The sequence below is a fragment of the Choloepus didactylus genome, chromosome 5 (genome assembly GCF_015220235.1).
Source record: "Choloepus didactylus isolate mChoDid1 chromosome 5, mChoDid1.pri, whole genome shotgun sequence".
NCBI classification, from domain to species: Eukaryota; Metazoa; Chordata; class Mammalia; order Pilosa; family Megalonychidae; genus Choloepus; species Choloepus didactylus.
In genome coordinates, this window is record NC_051311.1 from 26,824,891 (window position 1) to 26,846,566 (window position 21,676).

General features: G+C 36.8%; 1 protein-coding gene across 9 annotated transcripts in view; it reads right to left on the reverse strand.

Moving 5' to 3' along the window:
- Window positions 1-497: 497 nt before the first annotated feature.
- Window positions 498-21,676, reverse strand: part of ZMYND11 (zinc finger MYND-type containing 11) — a 152,330-nt gene continuing 131,151 nt past the window's right edge. For all 9 annotated transcript variants that reach the window (XM_037835697.1, XM_037835696.1, XM_037835695.1 and 6 more), the window contains one exon: window positions 498-3,362. In XM_037835697.1, the coding sequence (XP_037691625.1) occupies window positions 3,240-3,362 (123 nt within the window). In that variant the 3' untranslated portion in view covers window positions 498-3,239. The remainder of the gene's footprint in view (window positions 3,363-21,676) is intronic.

Consider the following 21,676-nt stretch of genomic DNA (forward strand, 5'->3'; position numbering starts at 1 on the left):
ACCAGTAAGGCTGTTGCATTGAAAACTGCATCTAGCAAAACAAAGCCATAATGAAGGTCATTGGGATGATACTATTAATGTTGTAAACTTTAGAATCCTGCAGTAACTAGGACTTCAGTATTCAGAACAAGCCCTCTGATTCCAGTGGTTATATGCCTATAGGACATGAATGATGAAAACTATGTAGACAGTACTAAGTGAGGACCAAGGCTAACTCTTTTTCTAATGCTAGCCCTCTGGCACTAAAACTTGGGATAGGTAAACTGAAGCCTGAATACACTAGCCTAAGAAAAGATCACTGTTTTTATAGCTGATGTATCCTAACAGGTTTTCAAACTGTGCTTTCCAGAATGCCTTCAAAGGCCTTTTGGGGAGGGGAAACTAGGAATGGAAGAGGTGAGGAATGCCTAGGCTGTTCCAGAGCCTGCAACCCGGAGACCACACAGGATTGACATGTCCTGGGCCTGGAATTCCCTTTAAAGTCACTGGGATCTGAGTATGGTCCAATAAATGCCACAAATTTATTCATATTTATGTAACACATACTTAATTTATCAGTTTTATAACACACGATTGCTGCAATAGTAAGCAGGTCTACTTTCTAGTAGAAATCACCGTGTCCCAGTTTCCTAATGTAGGTTTCTCTGGTGGGTGTCTCACATTTGCTTTGCATCTAAATATTCATTGGCATACCAACAAATAAATAAAAATAACAAGGAATAAGCCTCAGCTGATTTCCAATTAAGAATTTTCTTAGTTTTAAACAGTGCTAAGAAGCCAGATAGACTTTCTTGTGAAAACATTTAATATCTGAATAATAAAATATGGCAGTCCATTAGTTCTTCAGGCTGATAGGCAATAATCATTCTCTTTTAAATCATAATACAAAAAGTTTTTTTGAGAACTAGTGAAAGTGAATTCAGTTAAAAGGTAAAATAGTCACTGATGAATGCCCCACAATATATCTTCAACATTTAGCTACAGTTGTGTTGGATTTTGATATAGGGAGCTGGACTAAATTAATTTATTAAAGCCATTTTTTTAAATACATTTATTAACCAATGTTAACACATTAAATGAATCTATATATTGCTATCAGAGCAGCTTACAAAATGCCAGAATGCATCATAGAACTGGACAGCCACAATGAATAATTACAATGTGCATAGTGGCTAAGCTCAACACCTTAATATAGCTTTATGATTTGCAGAAAATTTTTAATAATGATTCCTAAAACAATCATTTGTAATTTTACCTAAAACTTTTACAAAACCAGGCCACAATCTTTTTTAATTTTGTTTTTTTTGTTTTTTTTTTAACACACAGTTTTCACGCTGTAGTAACTTGGAAATGTGCAACCGTGTCAACAGAGACAAAAAAGCCAAAGTAACACGAATCTTACTTTCATGCAGCTATCAGTTAAATATTACATACTCTGGAATGATTTTACACCAAAAATATTTCCACAATGACTTGCTCTTATAGGGGTGGATCGAAGTTTTAAAACTTGAAAAACAATCAAAGAAGGTTAACCTTTCTTGGTCTTGATGGATTCAGTCAGTACCACATAACCATGGCAATGCTGATTAATTACACAGCAGCAAGGAGGGAATAATAATTCCGAGTTATTGCATAATTTAAGTACATTGTTGGAAATGGGGCTACTGTGTAGTTTTTACAAAATAATGTGCACCATTTGGCAGTAGCTTGTCAATTAACTTGTGTCACCACCATCTGCAACAGTATCAGGATTGGATGGATGATTATTTCACAGAAGACTTAGTTATATTTTTATCTTTAGAGTGACCCTGACAAACCTAGAGAAAACTTTTTAAAAGGCTTTTCTCCTGATTCTTTCACTTCCATTGTGTGTAATTGTTTTAATAAATATCAAAGATCTAAATAAATATTTACAAATTATTTCTCTAACCTTGAAAAATAACTAAAAGATAAATGGGAATTTGACTTGGTCTAACATCAGTCAGCCTTTGGGAGGGGGGACATAAACTGTGAGATATTTTTAAAGAAAAGTAGTTTAAGTTTTCCTGGCTGTATTTTATATATCTATTTATTAAAAAAAAAAATCATTATTCAACTATCGATCCATTCCTATTGGTAATACTTCTTAATCCAGACATTCCGCAAAATACAGACTTTTTACAAATCACGGCATCTTTAATACAAGAAAATTAACATGCATTATTCTTCATTCTGTATACAGTGATGGAGTTCATTAATAGGCAATGACCCATTACTACAAACATAACGGCTTCTGTGAAACGTAAGTGCTTTCTTTCCTTTTAGTATTAACCTACAATATACTAGGTGACACCAGATAATAGGCAGTCAGATGATATTTGGGGAGGGAAGGGAAGCATCAAAGAAATTTGTATGCCTCATCTATAATTTCACGTATGGATAAAGGTAGTTTTTGGCTTTTTATTTTACTTTTGTTGTTTATTTGTTTAGTTACAAGCACTCATGTTAGGGACAAAGATGAAATGTGCAAACTTTAAAATTTAAATATTCATTTTCTCTAAGATCCAGCTCAGTAAAAGATTACCCCAGTTCCCTGCAATTTTAAACTACAAGATCAAAGCTAATAATTTGTTATAAAAGTTATATATTGAAAAGAAATAATGAAAAACACAATTGGGAAATATTTAAGAAAAAATATGCAGGACTAGCACCTGCTGTGTCAACCCTGTTCCCTAAATTCAATCATATACCCACTGGCATAACCAATAGATAATGCCTTTAAACAGTAAATTAAGCTGAACAAAACCAGCTCAACAAGGTTAAGAAATAAATGTTACATCAAGGTAGTATGTTTTATTTCTGAAACAGTTCTGTAGTTCTTACATTCAGATCTATTTTAAATGTTTCTTTGTTAAACTCACTTGTATTCACCTGTTGTTTTTTAAAGATCTGTTGTTTAAAGGTTAAAATCTCTGTAAAACCTAAAAATGTTTTAAAATTTGCTGAAAATGCAACAAATTCTCAATTAAAGTTTATTTAAAATAATTTCCTCCACTGATGTTGCTTTTACCTCCTGAAAAACTCTGGAGGAGCATTAACAAAAGATTTAAACTACTGTGCAAAATTTCTTCACGAAAAGTGTTTAAAGGCTGGTGCAAAATGGGAAGCAAATTCTAAATAATTTTGGCTTCTTGGAAACAAAAACCGCTGTGTCTGAGAATAGTTATCATCGGGGTGATTCTCCAGGAAGAATACAGCTTTCATCTTTTCCGGCGACAGGTACGTTTGTGTTCAGCATGCCAGTGCTCCTGCTGACACTTGATTGAGCAATATGAGGTGTTCCAACAACAGTGGTACATGGCTTCCTCTTCACAATTGTAGCACTATAAACAAGAAATGTTGAGGAAGTTTTATGACTCGGAATCGAATGTGTAAAAAACTGGTTAAAATTATAAACTTTTGAAGTCATGCTTCAGATCTCATAAAAGAATGTAACATTTTGCTTCTGGCTCAACCGTAAATTATTATCACCAAGAACATAGACTATGTTGTCTATACCGAGCAGAATGAAAAGGAAAAAATGATGGGAATTACTAAAGCTGTAGTATGTATTTTCTTTATCAGCAAACTCCAGCTTACTAGCACATCATCAATTTTTTCATCTCTATGAGGTCATTCCCATTAGCACACAAACATTGATAATTCTTTTTTTTTAAGCAGCCTTTGACCTCACATCCTCTTCCAGCTTCCACCCCCATTTCTCTGCTCCCCTTCACAAACTCCTTCCAAGAATTGTCTATGCTTGCTATTTCCAATTCTTTACTTTCCATTCTTTCTTAAACCTACTGCAGTCTTTCTCCTACCACTCCATTGAATATGCCATTATTAAGGTCACTTATGTCCTCAAATCCAGTGGTCAGTTCTCAGTCTTCATCTGATTTGATAGTGTCTGAAGTAAGAAAATCTCTTTTCTTATATTTCTGACTATAGGGGAGGAGTGCAACTGGCACCCACTGGAATAGAGACCTGAGAAGCTGCTCATCATTCCACAATGTAAATGACAGCCCTTCACAACAAAGAATTATCCAAGCCAAATGTCAGAAAGTACCAAGGTTGAGAAACCCTTGTATAAACAAAGGGCCAGAAATCCATGTAATATTCTCAGTTAACTGAATATGGGAGTAAGAAATGGTAAAGTAAAAGCTGAGATTTCAGGATGGATTACTAAAAGAATAGCTGTATCATGAATATATATACCCATAAGTGAGAATGAATAGGTAATGGCAAAGATGATGATGAGAAGTTGAGTTTTGGATACTCGACACTTGAAAGTGGGTCAATAAAGATATCTAAGTTCCACAGACAGACAGACAGGTAAATGGATATATAGATTTGATGGTGAGAGTCCTAAAAGGATCCAGGGAGAGTACCCTATTATTTGGTACCTAAATATTATACCCTATTATTTTCATCTTGAACTGTGTCTTCTAACCTTTCTTATTTATTAAAATTGATCTTTTGAGATTTCTGGTGATCTTATTATGTCAACAATTGCAACTTTCAGTAAAATTAACATTAGAAAAATATACAGAGAATGGTTTAATTTTGGAAACACCTTGGAATAAATCATATCTAGATCTAGATTTGAAATTTGGGCTTATACCACTGACTACTTACACAATTGTGGAACAAGTTTGTTTAATTTTGGTCTTAGTTTCCTCATCTTTAAATAATATTCCCCCATAAGATTGTTTTCAGATGAAGTAGAGTAAAAATACTTTTAAATAGCACCATTCCTCCTCCTGACTTCCAAGCGTCCTATTATCTTATTTATTTGTTTGCTTATTTCTTTATTCATGCATGCATTCATTCATTTATTTTGCATTTCTTCCTTTTTGTGTGGATATATTTAAAGGATATATCTTCCTTCTATGTTAGTCATGATGTCTCTCATCTTTACATCCTTTCTTTAATCATCTGACATACCTTCATGCTTTCTGTCCTATAATACTGTGCTATCTCTTAAACTATTTCTATATATTTTACCACTTTCCTAGAAATAATGTGATGAGTGGGAAAAGGTTAGAATTTGGAGTCCCAGTTTAGGAAGAACTCCCAGCTCTCCTAACTGGATTGTTAATCAATCTGTTTAATCTCATAAACCTCAAACTCCTTATCTAAACAATTGGCACAATAATACTAATTTCAGCTATTTCATAAATAAAGTGCTATAAAAAGCAGTATTATAATTCTTTATTATAGCCTTATTTCCCCATTTTCTTAATTCTTTAGTAAACTTTTGAGGATTACTTCTCATAAGTACAGCATCCACTTCTAGACTTTTCTTGTCTCAGCATGAAGTTAAAATTATTATAGACTCAGTCATAGGGCATTCTGCTTCTGTAATTATTTTGAGCATACCTTAATTCTCATCTAGTGATCTTCATTTATTTATTCCTCATTTTTCCTCCCAAATTGTCTTCACATATTCTCTTACATTTTATGCTACGTTTCCCTTTTCCTTCTTGCCACATCTTTATTAATGTCCATTTTTATAATGTCTACTACTTTTATGAAAATTTTCCTTGACAAATTAAAGAATCTCTTCATAATGTAAGCTGGATAAAATGAAATGTAAGCTGGATAAAATGAAGTAATGAAGCAAGTGATCATAAAACTTCATATAGTAATTCATTAAAATTAAAACTAAGTTCTGACTGAACCCAACAGCATATTAAAAGAAATACACATCATGATCAAATGGGATTTATCCCAGGAATGCAAGGGTGGTTCAACATAAGAAAATCAATTAATGTAATACACCACATTAAGAGAACAAAGGATATAAACACATGATCATACAGAAAAGGCATTTGACGAAATCCAGCACCACTTCTGGGTGGAAAAACACACAGAAAAATAGGAATAGAAGTAAATATCTTAGCATGACAAAAAGGATATATGAAAAACCCCACAGCTAACATCATACTCAGTGGTCAAAGACTGAAAGCTTATCCTCTCAGATCAGGAACAAAACAAGCATGCTCACTTTCAAAATACATTCAGGAGAACCTAAGACGGCCGCGAGGTGAGACAGGGCAAAAAAACACCTCCATGAAAAATACTAGATAAAAACCAGAAAGTGACCCAGAACACCAGTTATATCAATTCACCAGCTGGACAAGGTCTGCTAAAACCACAGGGACCATGCACTTGGTGAAACCAGAAGTCTGCATTCTGAAACGAGTGAGTAAGCCAGCTGAAAGTCCCGTGGCCGTGCTGCAGTGTGGGGAAACCGGGGGTTGCCTTTAAAAAAAAAAAAAAAAAAAAAAACCAGGAGCAGCTGCAGTTACAACGGCGAGAACCACGCAGTGAAGCACGGCAGGAGCACACTGTGCCAACCTCTCGGTGTCTGGCATGGAAGATAGACCGCTGCTGATTCCCTCAGGGACAGGGGAGCATAGGGGAGAGCCAAAAGGAGAAAGAAACCACACTGCTTGCAGCTGGCTCCCCAGCGGGCTGGTGACACTCCTGCCTGGGACCAGACCCATAGCCTAGAGCCATACCAGGAAACCCAGCGTGATGGAGAGTGTATGCCCACGGTACTGTGCACATGCCACAATATCAACCGTGGACTGTGGCCTTGGGTGCACAGAGAGTTGTCCCGGAGCTGGGAAGGCAGAGCTGTGCGAAAAGTGGGGAGAGTTGAGATGCCCCATCCAGCCATCTTTGCATCAGGCTGGAGAGCGCCCCGGCATGGCCTGGCAGCCCGGGACTTCCCTTGAGGGACGGTGCGCACTTGTGACGCAGCACAGTCTTCCCTCCGCAGAGGTCCTGGAAGACCACAGCTGAGAATGGGGGCCTGCTCGGAAAACCCAGGGATACTACATCAATGCCGGGGACTTGTGGGTCAGTGGCACAGAAAATCTGGGGAAAAGCTGAAATGAAGGCTTAGACTCTTGCAACAGCCTTGAATCCCCGGGAACACCTGGGAGGTTTGATTATTAAAGCTGTCCTGCCTCCCTAACCACCCAGACACATGCCCCACATTCAGGGCGGACAGCACCAACAACACACTCAAACTGAGTTCACCAATTGAACCCCACAAGAATCATTTCCCCACACACCACAAAGACAAAGTTGAGGAGAACTGACTTGTGGGGAATAGGTGACTTGCAGACACCAACTGCTGGTTAGTTAGAAAAATTGTACGCCACCAAGTTGTAAATCTGAAAAATTAGATTGGTATTTTTTTATAACTTGAAAGAACCCCATCAAGCAAAGCAAATGCCACGAGGCCAAAAACAACAGAAAATCTTAAAGCATATGATAAAACCAGACGATATGGAGAACTCAATCCCAAACACCCAAATCAAAATATCAGAAGAGACTTGGTGCATTTAATCAAAGAACTACAATCAAAGAACGAGAGCATGGCACAGGATATAAAGGACATGAAAAAGAACGTGGCAGAGGATATGAAGGACATAAAGAAGACCCTAGAAGAGCGTAAAGAAGAAATTGCAAGAATAAATAAAAAAATAGATGATCTTATGGAAATAAAAGAAACTGTTGGCCAAATTAAAAAGACTCTGGATACTCATAATACAAGATTAGAGGAAGCTGAACAACGACTCAGTGTCCTAGAGGACCACAGAACAGAAAATGAAAGAACAAAAGAAAGAAGGGAGAAAAAAATTGAAAAAATTGAAATGGATCTCAGGGATACAATAGATAAAATAAAACGTCCAAATTTAAGACTCACTGGTGTCCCAGAAGGGGAAAGAAGGGTAAAGGTCTAGAAAGAGTATTCAAAGAAATTGTTGGGGAAAACTTCCCAAACCTTCTACACAATATAAATACACAAAGCATAAATGCCCAGTGAACTCCAAATAGAATAAATCCAAATAAACACACTCCAAGACATATTCTAATCAGACTCTCAAATACTGAAGAGAAGGAGCAAGTTCTGAAAGCAGCAAGAGAAAAGCAATTCACCACATACAAAGGAAACAACATAAGACTAAGTTGTGACTACTCAGCGGCCACCATGGAGGTGAGAAGGCAGTGGCATGACATATTTAAAATTCTGAGAGAGAAAAATTTCTAACCAAGAATACTTTATCCAGCAAAACTCTCCTTCAAATATGAGGGACAGCTTAAATTTTTCACAGACAAACAAATGCTGAGAGATTTTGCCAATAAAAGACCTGCCCTACTTCAGATACTAAAGGGAGCCCTACTGACAGAGAAATGAAAGGAGAGAGAGATAGAGAATTTTAACAGACATATATAGAACCTTACATCCCAAATCACCAGGACACACATTTTTCTCTAGTGATCACAGATCTTTCTCCAGAATAGACCATGTGCTGGGACATAAAACAAGCCTCAATAAATTAATAAAAAGAGAACAAAAAAACAATTGAATATATTCAAAGCACATTCTCTGACCACAATGGAATACAAATAGAAGTCAATAATTTTTGATTTGTAACTCCACTATTTACTTCCTACATGATATAAAATACACAAACTCTAATGACAAATCAGTGGTTTTGGACTCAATGTAAAATATATAATTTTTGACAAGAACTATATAAAGGTGGGGGAATGGAGGAGTATAGAAACATAGTTTACATGTCCTATTGAAGTGAAGTTGGTATCAAAGAAAAACAAGATTGTTATGGATTTAAGAGGATAATTTTAAGCCCCACAGTAAACACAAAGAAATTTTCAGGGAATATGACCATAGAGATGAAAAGTAGAGTATGGGTTATGAGAAGTGGGAGGAAGGGGCAATGGGGAGTTAAAAATGAGTGTAGGGTTGCTGTGTGAGGTGAAGAGAAATTTCTAGTAATGGATGGTGGGAAGGTGATAGCATTACAACATTCTAAATGTGGTTAATCCCACTAATGGAAAGCTAGGGAGGAGGTGGAATGGAAAGATTTAGGCTGTATGTATGTTTCTACAATTGAAAAAGGGGAAAAAAAAAAAGTCTAAATAGACAATGACAATTAAATGCCAAGGATGATCCTGGATGGAATCTGAGGATGGAGGACAGGAGGCTCAAAGGGACACAGTTGGGACATAAGAAAAAAAAAGGAAATATAGAATGTAAGCTTTGTATCAATGTTGAATTTCTTGAACTTCTTAGCTGCGCTTAATGGGATTGCATAAAAGAATGTTCTTGTTCATGGGAACTGTATATGTGAATTATAGTGTTTGTTCAAGAATGTGTGCAGCTTGGTCTTGTATGTTCAGAAGACAGCAATAGATGATGGAAGATAGGGAGGGAGGGAGGGAAAGAGACATGGCGGTCTGACAGCATGTTAACGGTGGATCAGGGTATCGCGGGGAGGGGGTGTCAGGGTATGCTGGAGTTCTGTGTATGGGGTTTGTATTGTTTTTGCAACTGCTCCTATAACTGAATTTATTTCAAAATAAAATAAAATAAAAAAATACATTGAACAGTGTGCTGTAAGTTTTAGCCAGAGCAGTTAGCCATGAACGAGAAATAAAAAGGCATCCAGTTTGGAAAGGAAGAAATAAAATCCCTTTTTGCAGAAGACATGATCCTATATACAGAAAATCCTGAAAAATCCACTGCAAAGCAAATAGAGCTAATTAACTAATTCAAGAAAGTAGTGGGGTACAAGATGAACATGCAAAAATGAATGGTGTTTCTATAAGGAATGAACAATCTGAAGAGGAAATCAAGAAAAAATTTTTCATTTACAATAGCAACTAAAAGAATTACATATCTAGAAATAAATCTAACCAAGGATGTAAAGACATTGTACATGGACAACTACAGAACATTGCTAAAAGAAATTAAGGAAGACATAATTTCCTTAATAAATTCCATTTATTATGAAAGGATATTCTGTGTTCATGGATTGGAAGACTGAGTATTGTTAAGATATTAATTATACCGACAACCTGAATCAAAATTCCAACGACCATTTTGGCAGAAAAGGAAAAGGCAATCACCGAATTCATCTGGAAGGGTGAAGGACCCCAAAAAGCTGAAACCATCTTGAAGAACAAAGCTGGAGGACGCAAATTTCCAATTATAAATCTTACTACAAAGCTAGAATAATCAAAACAGTATAGACCTGTAGGACAGACACAGACCAATGAAACTGAATTGAGAGTTCAGAAATAATTGGTGTGGTTCATTTCCCACAACTGATGAAAGCACATTTTTATAACTGTATGGGTAACTATAGTCCATGGGTTAACTTAGGGGTCACTGTCTGTATTGTGCAGTACCATGGATTTTTTTTTAATTTTTTATTCAAGTAATATACAATCTAAAATTTCCCCCTTTTAACCACATTCAAATATATAATTCAGTGCTGTTTATTATCTTCAGAATGTTGTGCTACCATCACTACCAAATATCCAAAACATTTCCATCTTCCCAGTTAGAATCTTTGTAAAGTTTAAGCCTTAACTCCCTATTCTGTACTCCTTCCCCATCCTCAGTTTATCGATATTCTAGATTGTGACTCTATGAGTTGGCTTAGTCTAATTATTTCATTTCTATGAAATAATACAATATTTGTCTCTTTGTGTCTGGTTATTTCACTCAGTCTGATATCTTCAAGGTTCAGCCCCATTGTCACATATTTCAAAATGTCATTACTTTTTAGGGCTAAATAACGTTCCATTGTACGTATATACCACATTTTTGTTTATCTATTCATTGGTTGATGCACACTTGGGTTGCTTCCCTTCTTTGGCAATCGTGAATAATGCCATGATGAACATAGGTGTGCAAGTATCTGAGCTCCTGCTTTCATTTTTTTTTTTTTTTTTGGTTATATACCTAGAAGTGGAATTGCTAAGTCATATTTAACTCGATAGTTAACTTTCTAAGGAACTGCCAAAATGTCGTCCACAATGGCCGCACCATTTTGCATTGCCAAGAGCAATGACTGTGTTCCTGTTTCTCCATATCCTCTCCAACACTTGCTGTTTTCCTTTTTTAAAAATAGTAGCCATTCTAGTAGATGTGAAATGGTGTCTCATGGTTTAGATTTGCTGTGTGCTTTCTGGCCATTGGCATATCTTATTTGGAGAAATGAATATTCAAATATTTTGCCCATTTTTAAATGGGGTTGTTTGTTTTTGTTGTTGAGTTGAAGGAAGTCTTCGTATATTCTGGACATTAAACCCTCATCAGAAATGTGGTTTCCAAATATTTTCTCCCATTCTGTAGGTTATCATTTTACTTTCATGATAAAGTCTTTTGAGGCACAAAACTTTTAATTTTTATGAGGTCCTATTTATTTTTTTTTCTTTTGTTGTTTGTGCTTTGGATTGTAAAGTCTAAGAAACCATTGTCTAACACAGTGTCCTGGAGATGGTTCCCTGTGTTTTCTTCTAGCAGGTTAATAGTTCTGGCTCTTCTATTTAGGTTTTTTCTTATCCATTTTGAGTTGATTTTTGTATAAGGTGTAAGGAACAGTCTACCCTTATTCTTTTGCAGATGGAGACCTAGTTTTCCCAGCACCATCTGTTGAAGATACTGTTCTTTCCCAATTGAACAGTACTTGCTCCGTTTTCAAAAATCAGTTGGCCATTGGCTCTTGGAGATGACTGTATAACTATGTAGCTTACAAGGGGTGACAGTGTGATGGTGAAAACCTTGTGGATCACGCTGCCTTTACCCAATGCATGGATGGTTGAGTAGAAAGGTGGAGACAGGGGCTAAATGAAGATTGGGGTGGGATGGTGGGGGAGATGATTTGGGTGTTCTTTTTTACTTTTGTTTTTTATTCTTATTTTCATTCTTTATGGTGTGGGGAAAATGTTCAAAAATGGATTGGGGTGATGGAGGCACACGTATGTGAAGGTGCTGTGAACGGTTGATTGCACACCATGGATGACTATATATATGTGAATATAGCTCAATAAAACTGAATTAAAAATCAGTTGGCCGTAAATGTGAGGGTTGATTTCGGAGCTCTCAATTTGATTCCATGTTCTATACTTCTGTTTTTATGCCATTACCATGCTGTTTTGATTACTGTGACTTTGTAATAAGTTTTAAGATCAGGAAGTGTGATTCCTCAAACTTTTAAGATTCTTTTTCTAGATGCCTTTGGCTATTTGGGACCCCGTAACTTTCCATATAAATTTAATGATGGGCTTTTCCATTTCTGCAAAGAAGTTGGGATTACTTTGAATCTGTAAATCACGTTGGGTAGAATTGACATCTTAACAGTATTTAGTCTTCTAATCCATGAACGCCAAATGTCCTCCATTTATTTAGGTCTTCTTTGATTTCTTTTAGCAATGTTTTGTAGTTTTCCATGTACAATTTCCTTTACATCCTTGGTGAGATTTATTCCTAGATATTTGACACTTTTAATTGCTATTTTAAGTGTATTTTTTTCTTGATTTATTCCTTTGATTGTTCACTGCTTGTATATAGAAACACCACTGATCTTGGGGGTGTTAATCTTGTACCTCCCTCCCACCCCCCGACTTTGCTGAATTCATTTATTAGCTCTAAGAGCTCTGTAGTAGATTTTTGATGATTTTCTATATATAGAATCATGTCATCTGCAGTTAGGGAAAGTTTTACTTCTTCATTTCCAATTTGGATGCCTTTTATTTCTTTTTCTTGCCTAATTGCTTAGGTTGAATAACATTGGTGACATTGGGCATCTTTGTTTTGTTCCTGATCTTAGAGGGAACGCTTTCAGTCTTTTACCATTAAATATAATGTTGGCTGTAGGTTTTTCATATGCCCTTTATCACATTGAGGAAGTTTTCTTGTATTCCTAGGTTTCTGCATGTTTTTATCAAGAAGGGGTGCTAGATTTTTCAAAATGCCTTTTCTTTGTCACTTGAGATGATCATACGGTTTTTTTTTTCCCATTCTTTCTGTTGATATGGTTTATTACATTAATTGATTTTCTTATGTTGAACCATCCTTGCATATCTGGGAGAAATCCTACTTGATTATGATGTATAATTCTTTTAATGTGCTGTTGGATTCAGTTTGCTAGTCTTTTGTTAAGAATTTTTGCATCTATATGCATAAGAGATATTGCATTGTAATTTTCTCCCCTGTGGTATCTTTATCTGGCTTTGGTATGAGGGTGATGTTTGCCTCATAGAAAGAATTATGGAATATTCCCTCCTCTTCAATTTTTGGGAACAGTGTGAACAGGATTGGTGTTAATATTTCTTGGAATGTTTGGTAAAATTCTCCTGCAAAGCCATCTGGTCTGTAGCATTTCTTTATTGGGAGATTTTTAGTGACTGAGTCAACCTCTTTTCTACTTATTGGTTTGTTGAGATCTTCTGTTTCTATGTGAGTCAGGGTAACTAGTTTGTGTTTTTCTAGGAATTTGTTCATTTCATCTAGGTTATCTAATTTGTTGGTGTACAGTTGTTCATATTATCTTCTTATAGTCCTCCTTATTTTACTGAGGTGTCGGGTATTAATGTCCCCATTTTCATTTCTGACTTTAGTTATTTGCATCCTGTGCCAGTTTGAATGTATTATGTCCCCCCAAATGCCATTATCTTTGATGTAATCTTGTGTGGGCAGACCTATCAGTGTTAATTAGATTGTAATTCTTTGAGTGTTTCCATGGAGATGCGCCCCACCCAACTGTGGGTGATGGTTCTGATTGGATAATCTCCATGGAGGTGTTGGCCCGCCCATTGGGTGGGTCTGAATTAAATTACTGGCACACTATGTAAGATCAGACAGAAGGAGCGAGTTTGCTACAGCCAAGAGGGACACTTTGAAGAAAGCACAGGAGCTGCAGATGAGAGACACATTTTGGAAACAGCCGTTGAAAGCAGACTCTTGCTCCAGAGAAGCTGAGAGAGGACAGATATCCCAAGTGCAACTAAGAGTGACATTTTTGAGGAACTGCAGCCTAGAGAGGAACATCCTGGGAGAAAGCCATTTTGAAACCAGAACTTTGGAGCAGATGCCAGCCACGTGCCTTCCCAGCTAACAGAGGTTTTCTGGACTCCACTGGCCATCCTCCAGTGAAGGTACTTGATTGCTGATGTGTTACCTTGGACACTTCATGGCCTTAAGACTGAAACTGTGTAACCAAATAAACCCCCTTTATAAAAGCCGATCCATTTCTGGTGTTTTGCAGTCCGGCAGCATTAGCAAACTAGAACACATCCTCTTTTTTTCTTTACCAATCAAGCTAAAATTGTGTCAATATTGTTGGTCTATTCATAGAATAGAAAACCAAAAACTTTTGGTTTTGTTGATACTCTCTATCCTTTTTCTGTTCTCTATTTCATTTATCTCTCTGCTGTTCTCTCTTCTTTTTCTAGTTATCTAGTTTCGAGGTTAGGTCTCTGGCTTTTATTCTTGCTTCTTTTTTAATATAAGCATTTAGAGCTAAAAATTTCCGTCTCAGCACTGACTTCACTGCAACCCTGTGTTTTGGTATGTTGTATTTTCATTTTCATTCACCTGAAGATATTTCATAATTACCCTTGTGATTTCCTCTTTAAGCAATTGGTTGTTTAAGAGTACATTGTTTAATTTCCAGTTTTTCCTGTGTGATTCATTTCTAACTTAATTCCATTGTGGTTGGAGAAGTGACATTGAATGATTGCAATGGTTTTGAATTTATTGAGACTTGGTTTGTGACCTAAGATATGGTCTATCTTGAGGAATGATACATGTGCGCTCCAGAAGATGTGTATTCTGTTGTTGGGTGAAGTGTTCTATGTATGTCTGGTAGGTCTGTTTGGTGTAGAGTATCATTCAACTCTTTTATTATTGATCTTCTGTCTAGATGTCCTATGTATTATTGATAGAATGTTGGTAAAAGTCTCCTACTATTAATGTAGAACCATCTATTTCTCCCTTCAAATCTGTCAATATTTTCTTTATACTGATGGTCTTGGTCTTGATTCACAGCAGTGGCCCCAACTGCCCTCTAGCTACAGTGCCACGCAGTGGACCAAGAGGGAGGAACTGACTGTCCCACCTCAGAACAAAGCTGTTCTTTGTCCTTTTTTTTTTTTTTTTTACAAGAAGGCAGAGAATTTGACACAAAAAATAACACCAATCCTGTTGGGCTCTGCTATTAGGTACATAGGTATATATAATTGCTATTTCTTCTTGTTGAATTGACCCCTTTATCAGTATAAAATGACCATCTTTGTCCCTCAAAACAGTTTTGACTTAAAGTCTCTTTTATCTGATATTAGTGTAGCTGTCCCAGCTCTCTTTTCATTACTATTTGCATGGTATATATTTCTTCTACTTACGTCTTTGAATTTGAGTCTCTTGAGGCAGCATGTAATTGGGTCATTTTTTTTTTTTTTAATCCATTCTGCCAACCTCTGCCTTTTGACTGGAGAATTTAATCTTCATTTACATTGCAAGTCACTACTTATTATGCAGAGCTTTCTTCTGCCATTTTGCTATTTAGTCTTTGTAAATCTTATACCTTTTTTGTCCCTCATATCTTCCATTAATGTCTACTTTTATATATACCATATTGGACAGTATTTCTATTTTGATATTTTTTCATGTTTTCCTTGTAGTTACCATGGGATTAAAATTGAACATCCTAAATATATAGCAATTATTTGATTTGATGCCAACTTGACTTCAATAGCATACACATACACTCTTCTTGCATCCCCATCCCCCCCCTTTTATTTTGTAATTGCTACAAATTATATCTTTGTTCACTGTATGTCTAGCACCATAGACTTATCATTGCTTCTATGCATTTACTATTTTAGTGTATGTAGGAAGGGATACATACCAAAAACTATGATATGATAGTACTGGCATTTCTTATTACCCAAATGGCTACCTTTACCAGAGTTCTTTATTTCTTTATGCTGCTTTGATCCACTGCCTTGTGTCCTTTCCCTTCAATCTGAAGAACTCCATTTAGCTTTGCTTGTAGGGCAGGTGTAGTGGTAATGAATTGCCTCAGCTTGTTTATCTAGGAATGTCTTAATCTCTCCTTCATTTTTGTAAGAAAGTCTTGTCAGATATAAAATTCTTGGCAGGCAGTTATTTTCTGTCAGCATTTTAAGTATTTAAAATTCTTGGTGGGCAGTTGTTTTCTCTCAGCATTTTAAGTATTTCAACCCATTGCCCTCTTGCCTCCATGGTTTCTGATGAGAAACTGGCACTCAGTCTAATTGGACTCCTTTTTACATAATACATTGCTTTTCTCTTGCAGCTTTCAGAATTCCTTCCTTGTCCTTTGCATTTGACAGTATGATTTGTATGTGATGGGGTATTTTTTTTTCCTTCAGTTTTATGCAGTTTGCATTTCTCTGGGCTTCTTGGATATGCATATTCATGTCTTTTGCTAAGTTTGGGAAGTTTTCTATTGTTAATTTGTTTGAATATTCTCTTCCCCTTTCTTTCTTTCTTCTTCCCTGGGATGCCCACAATGCATTTATTGGTAGGAATGATGGTGTCTCAGGGGTCTCCTAGGCTATTTTCACTTTTTATAATTCATTTTTCTTTCTGCTCCTCAGCCTGACTCATTTAATTGTCTTGTCTCCAGTTCATGGATTCTTTCTTCTGCCAGCTTCAGTCTGCTGTTGAAAACCTCTTGGGAATTTTTCATTTTAGATATTTTGCTCTTCAACTCCAATAATGCTGTTGGGTTCCTTTTAAAATTTTCTCCCTCTTTATTGAGATTGCCATATTTTCATTCATTGTTTTCCTGGTATCCTTTAGTTCTTTGGTATTTTCCTTCATCTCCTTGAGCATATTGAAGATCTTTTTTTTTCCCCCTGAGTCTTTGCTGGTATATCCACAGCTATTGTTCTCTGAATTTTTATCCTCTTCCTTTGGATAGGCCATTCAATTTCTGTTTCTTTGTTTATCCTGTCATCTTTTGGTGCACATTGTACATTTTAATATGTTAGCCCTGGGATTTATTCCGAGATGTCTGTTTCTTGAGTTGGTAAGCGGCTGGTGTTTGCAAAGATTTCATTGAGTCTCAGCATTCCTATCAAGAAGGTTCACACAAGGTGAAGGCACAGTGGTGGGTCTTCCCTGGGCTTGTGCTTGTTAGTGGCCTTAGGCATTCCCCTGTTTATGGGAGTTTGAATGTCCCCTCTACTTCCCAGGAGACAGATTAATCTCCTTGTCCTGGGTGTTGCATTGCTGGACTTAAAGAAGGTAAGCCTTTGCTCCAGGCTGTCTGCCTCAATTATTCTTACACTGTTTTCCTTGACTCAAGCTGCATTTGCCTGGAGGGCAGATTCTGGGAGGGGAACACACTGGAGAGGAGTTTTCTCAGTCAGCCTTTCCCAGCCTGAACATGGTCCAGGACCCACAAAGGGATAACTGGCCAGCTCCAAAGTGCTCTGGAAAGAGTATGAGGAAGGGGCCAGGAATGCCATCAGGAGCTTCTCTCATAAGCCCCACAGTTACGCTTTCTTGACCTGCCCAGCAAATGCAGCCCTTCACCTACCTGTCTTCTGCAGCTCTGAGGAAGCATACTGTCTTTAAGTTTCCTCTGCGCATTTGTCCAGGGCAGGTTGGAACAACGGTCACTCTCAGAGCTGGGCACCCAGTGATCCAAAGTAGCTAACCCAAAACATGATCAGCGATTGGCCCATGCCCACCCTGGATCTTGGGGAAGTAAATTTTTATGTCTCTTGCACCAGCAAGCTACACCAGGGACTGAACCACACTACTGCCTGCCATGAGAATGTAGTATAAGCACCACCCATAACTGCCAGGCAGAGAAAGCAGTTTTCTGGTCTTTATTGTTATTTGCCAGCCTCTTCCTCCTGCTCTTCCCTAGATGCTGTTCAGTGTTCTACAGACTTCTGAGTTTCAAAAGAGTTACTTCAGACAGTTTTTGCATGTTTAATAGTTGTACTGGTGGAGGACTGATTCCTGAGGCTTCTTACCCTGCCATCTTCCCACTGTCAACTGATTTTTGATAAGGGTGCCAGGTCCACTCAATGAGGAAGGAATAGTTTCTTCAACAAGTGGTGCTGGGAAAACTGGCTATTAATATGCAAAAGAATGAAAGTGGACCCATTCTTCACACCATATGTAAAAATTAACTCAAAATGGATCAAATAACTAAATATAAGAAACAAACCCTACAAAATTCCTAGAAGAAAACATAGGGAAACATCTTCAGGACCTTGTATTAGGCAATAGCTTCTTAGACTTTACACCAAAAGCACAAGCAACAAAAGAAAATTTAGATAAATGGGACTTCATCAAAATTAAAACTTTTTGTGCATCAAATGACTTTAACAAGAAGGTAAAAAGACAGCCTACAGATGAAGAGAAAATATTTGGAAACCATAAACAGGTTAGCTCATTTTATTGTGCTTTATTTTCACAGATATTGTTGGTGTTTTGTTTTGTTTTGTTTTGTTTTTTACAAATTGAAGGTTTCTGGCAACCTTGTATTGAGCAACTGTATTGGTGCCATTTTCCCAATAGCATGTGCTCAGTTCATGTCTCTGTGTCACATTTTGGTAATTCTCACAATACTTCAGAGTTCTTCCGGATTATTATATCTGTTATGGTGATTTGTGATGTTTGATGTTACTATTGTAATTGTTTTGGGGGCACCACGAATTGCACCCACGTAAGATGGCAAACTTAATAAATGTAGCGTGTGTTCTGACTGCTCCACTGACCAGCTACTCCCCTTTCTCTCCCTTTCCTCAGGCCTCTCTATTTCCCGAGACACAGCAATATTGAAATTAGAGCAGTTAATATCCTTACAATGGCATCCAATTGTTCAAGTGCAAGGAGAGCACTTACGTGTTTCTTACTTTAAATCAAAAGCTAGAAATGATTAAACGTAGTGAAGAAGGCATGTCAAAAGAGGAAATAGGCTTTTGCCAATTGCCAGTTAGTCACGTTGTGAATGGAAAGGAAAAGTTCTTGAAGTGCTACTCCAGTGAACAAACTAATGACTGCAAAGGGAAACAGCCCTATGGCTGATATGCAGAAAGTTTTAGTGGTCTGGATAGACGATCAAACAACCACAACATTCCCTTCAGCCAAAGCCTAATCTAGACAAGGACCTAACTCGCTTCAATTCTCTGATGGCTGAGAGAGATGAGGAAGCTGCAGAAGAAAAGACCAAAGTCAGCAGAGGTTGGTCCATGAGGTTTAAGGAAAGAAGCCATCTCCTTAACATAAAAAGTACAAGGTAAAACAACAAGAGCTGATGTACAAGCCGCAGCAAATTATCCAGAAGATCTAGCTAAGATAATTGATGAAGACAGCTACACTAAACAGTAGATTTTCAATGCAGATGAAACAGCTTTCTATTGGAAGAAGATGCCATCTAGGACTTTCATAGCTAGAGAGGAGAAGTCAGTGTCTGGCTTCAAACCTTCAAAGGACTGACTGACTCTTGTTAAGGGCTAATGCACCTGCAACTTAAAAGTTGAAGCTACTGCTTATTTACCATTCTGAAAATTCTAGGGCCCTTAACAATTACACTAAATCTACTCTGCCTGTGCTCTATAAATGGAGTTTGGACGTTGATACCAACCCTCACGAATGATCTTGAGGGGTTCAAGACTTCAGTGGAGGAAGTAACTGCAGATGTGGTGAAAATAGCAAGAGAACTAGAAGTGGAGCTTGCAGATGTGATTGAAATGCTGCAATTTCAGGATAAAATGGGTGAGGAGTTGCTTCTTATGGATAAGCAAGGAAAGTAGTTTCTTGAAATGAAATCTACTCCTGGTGAAGTTGCTGTAAACACTGTTGAAATGACAACAAAGGATTTAGAATATTACATAAACTTAGTTGATCAAGCAGTGCAGGGTTTGAGGGGATTGAGTCCACTTTTAAAGAAGTTCTGTGGGTAAAATACTATCAAATATTGCATGCTGCAGAGAAATTTTTCATGAAAGGAAGAGTCAATCAATGTAGGAAACTTCATTGTTGTATTTTATCTTAGGAAATTGCCCCCACCACCTGTTAACCTTCAGCACCTATTCCCCTCATCAGTCAGCAGCTATCAACATCCAAGCAAGACCCTCCAACCAGCCAAAAGATTACGATTTGCTGAAGGCTCATTGATGGTTAGGATTTCTAAGCAATAAGGTATTTTTAATTGAGGTATTACTTTGTCTTACAGACATAATGCTATTGCACACACTTAGTAGGCTACAGTATAGTGTAAATGATAAATTTTATATGCACTAAGAAACCAAAAACTTTGGGTGACTTGCTTTATTGCGGTAGTCTAGAACCAAACCCACGATATTTCTGAGGTATGCCTCTATCTGATAAGGAAGGGTTTAATATCCAGAATATAGAAGGAACTCCTACAACTCAACAACAAAAAAAAACCCAATTTAAAAATGGCCAAAAGACTTAAGTAAACATTTCTCCAAAGAAGATATACAAATGGTCAAAAAGCACATGAAAAGATGCCCAATATCACAAGCCGTTAGGAAAATGCAAATCAAAACGAGATAACATTTCCCACTCACTAGAATGGCAAATATTTAAAAAACAGAGAACAACAAGAGTTGCAGAGAATGTGGAGAAGTAGGAACACTTGTTCATTATTCATGGGAAAGTAAAATGGTGCAGCTACTGTGGAAAATAGTTTGGTGGTTTCTCAGAAAGTTAAGTATAGAACTGCCGAATGATTTGGCAATCCCACTTCTAAGTATATACCCAAAAGAAGTGAAAGCAGGAACTGGAATAGGTTATCTGCACACCAATGTTCATAGTGGCATTATTCCCAATTGCCAAAAGGTGAAAGCAACCCAAGTGTCCACCAACAGATGAATGGATAAACAAAATGTGTTATATACAAAGAACAGAGTATTACTCATCCCTAAAAAGGAATGAAGTCCTGATACATCGATGAACCCTGAAGTTCACTCATGTTGAGTGAAATAAGCCAAACCAAAAAGGACAATTATTGTATGATCTCCCTTATATATAATAATTAGAATATGTAAATTTATACAGTCAGAAACTAGAACATAAGTTAACAGGGGTCGGGGTAAAAGGTAGGGAATAGAGAATGTTTTTTGGGTTTAGATGTTCTATTTGATGTGATGGAAATGTTTGGTAATGAATGCTGGTGATGGTAGCACTGGATGCTGGTGATGGTAGCACTATATTGTGAATGTAATTAACACCTTTGAATTGTCTATTTGAAGGTGGTTAAAAAGGGAAATTTCAGATTGTGTATATGTTACCAGGATAAAAACAAAACAAAAGCACCATAGAACTGTAAAACACAAATAGTAAAACCTAATGTAAAGTATGGACTATAGTTAATAGTATAATAATACTGGTTTATCAGTTGTCACAAAGGTACCGCACTAATGCAAAATGTTAATAACAGGTAAAACTGTGTGTGTGTGGAGGCTTAACATGGGAACTGTTTACCTTTCTACATGATTTTTCTGTGAACCTACGACTGCTCCAATTTAAAAAAAAAAAAGGGTAATAAAACAACAACAAAAAACAAGTTCTGAGCTTTGAGAAGTAAAGCTTTTCCCCCACTAATTAACTTAGTGTTGTGGAGGTATATATATAAGAACAGGATATAACTGTACTCAAAAAGCTTCTAATTCTAGGTGGAAAGACAAGACTTAACAGACATGGCACAATAATAAATGATAGTATTTTATCATCTTTCATAATTAGAAACCAATGAGATATTACTATATAGTAAAATTAATTGATTTTGTT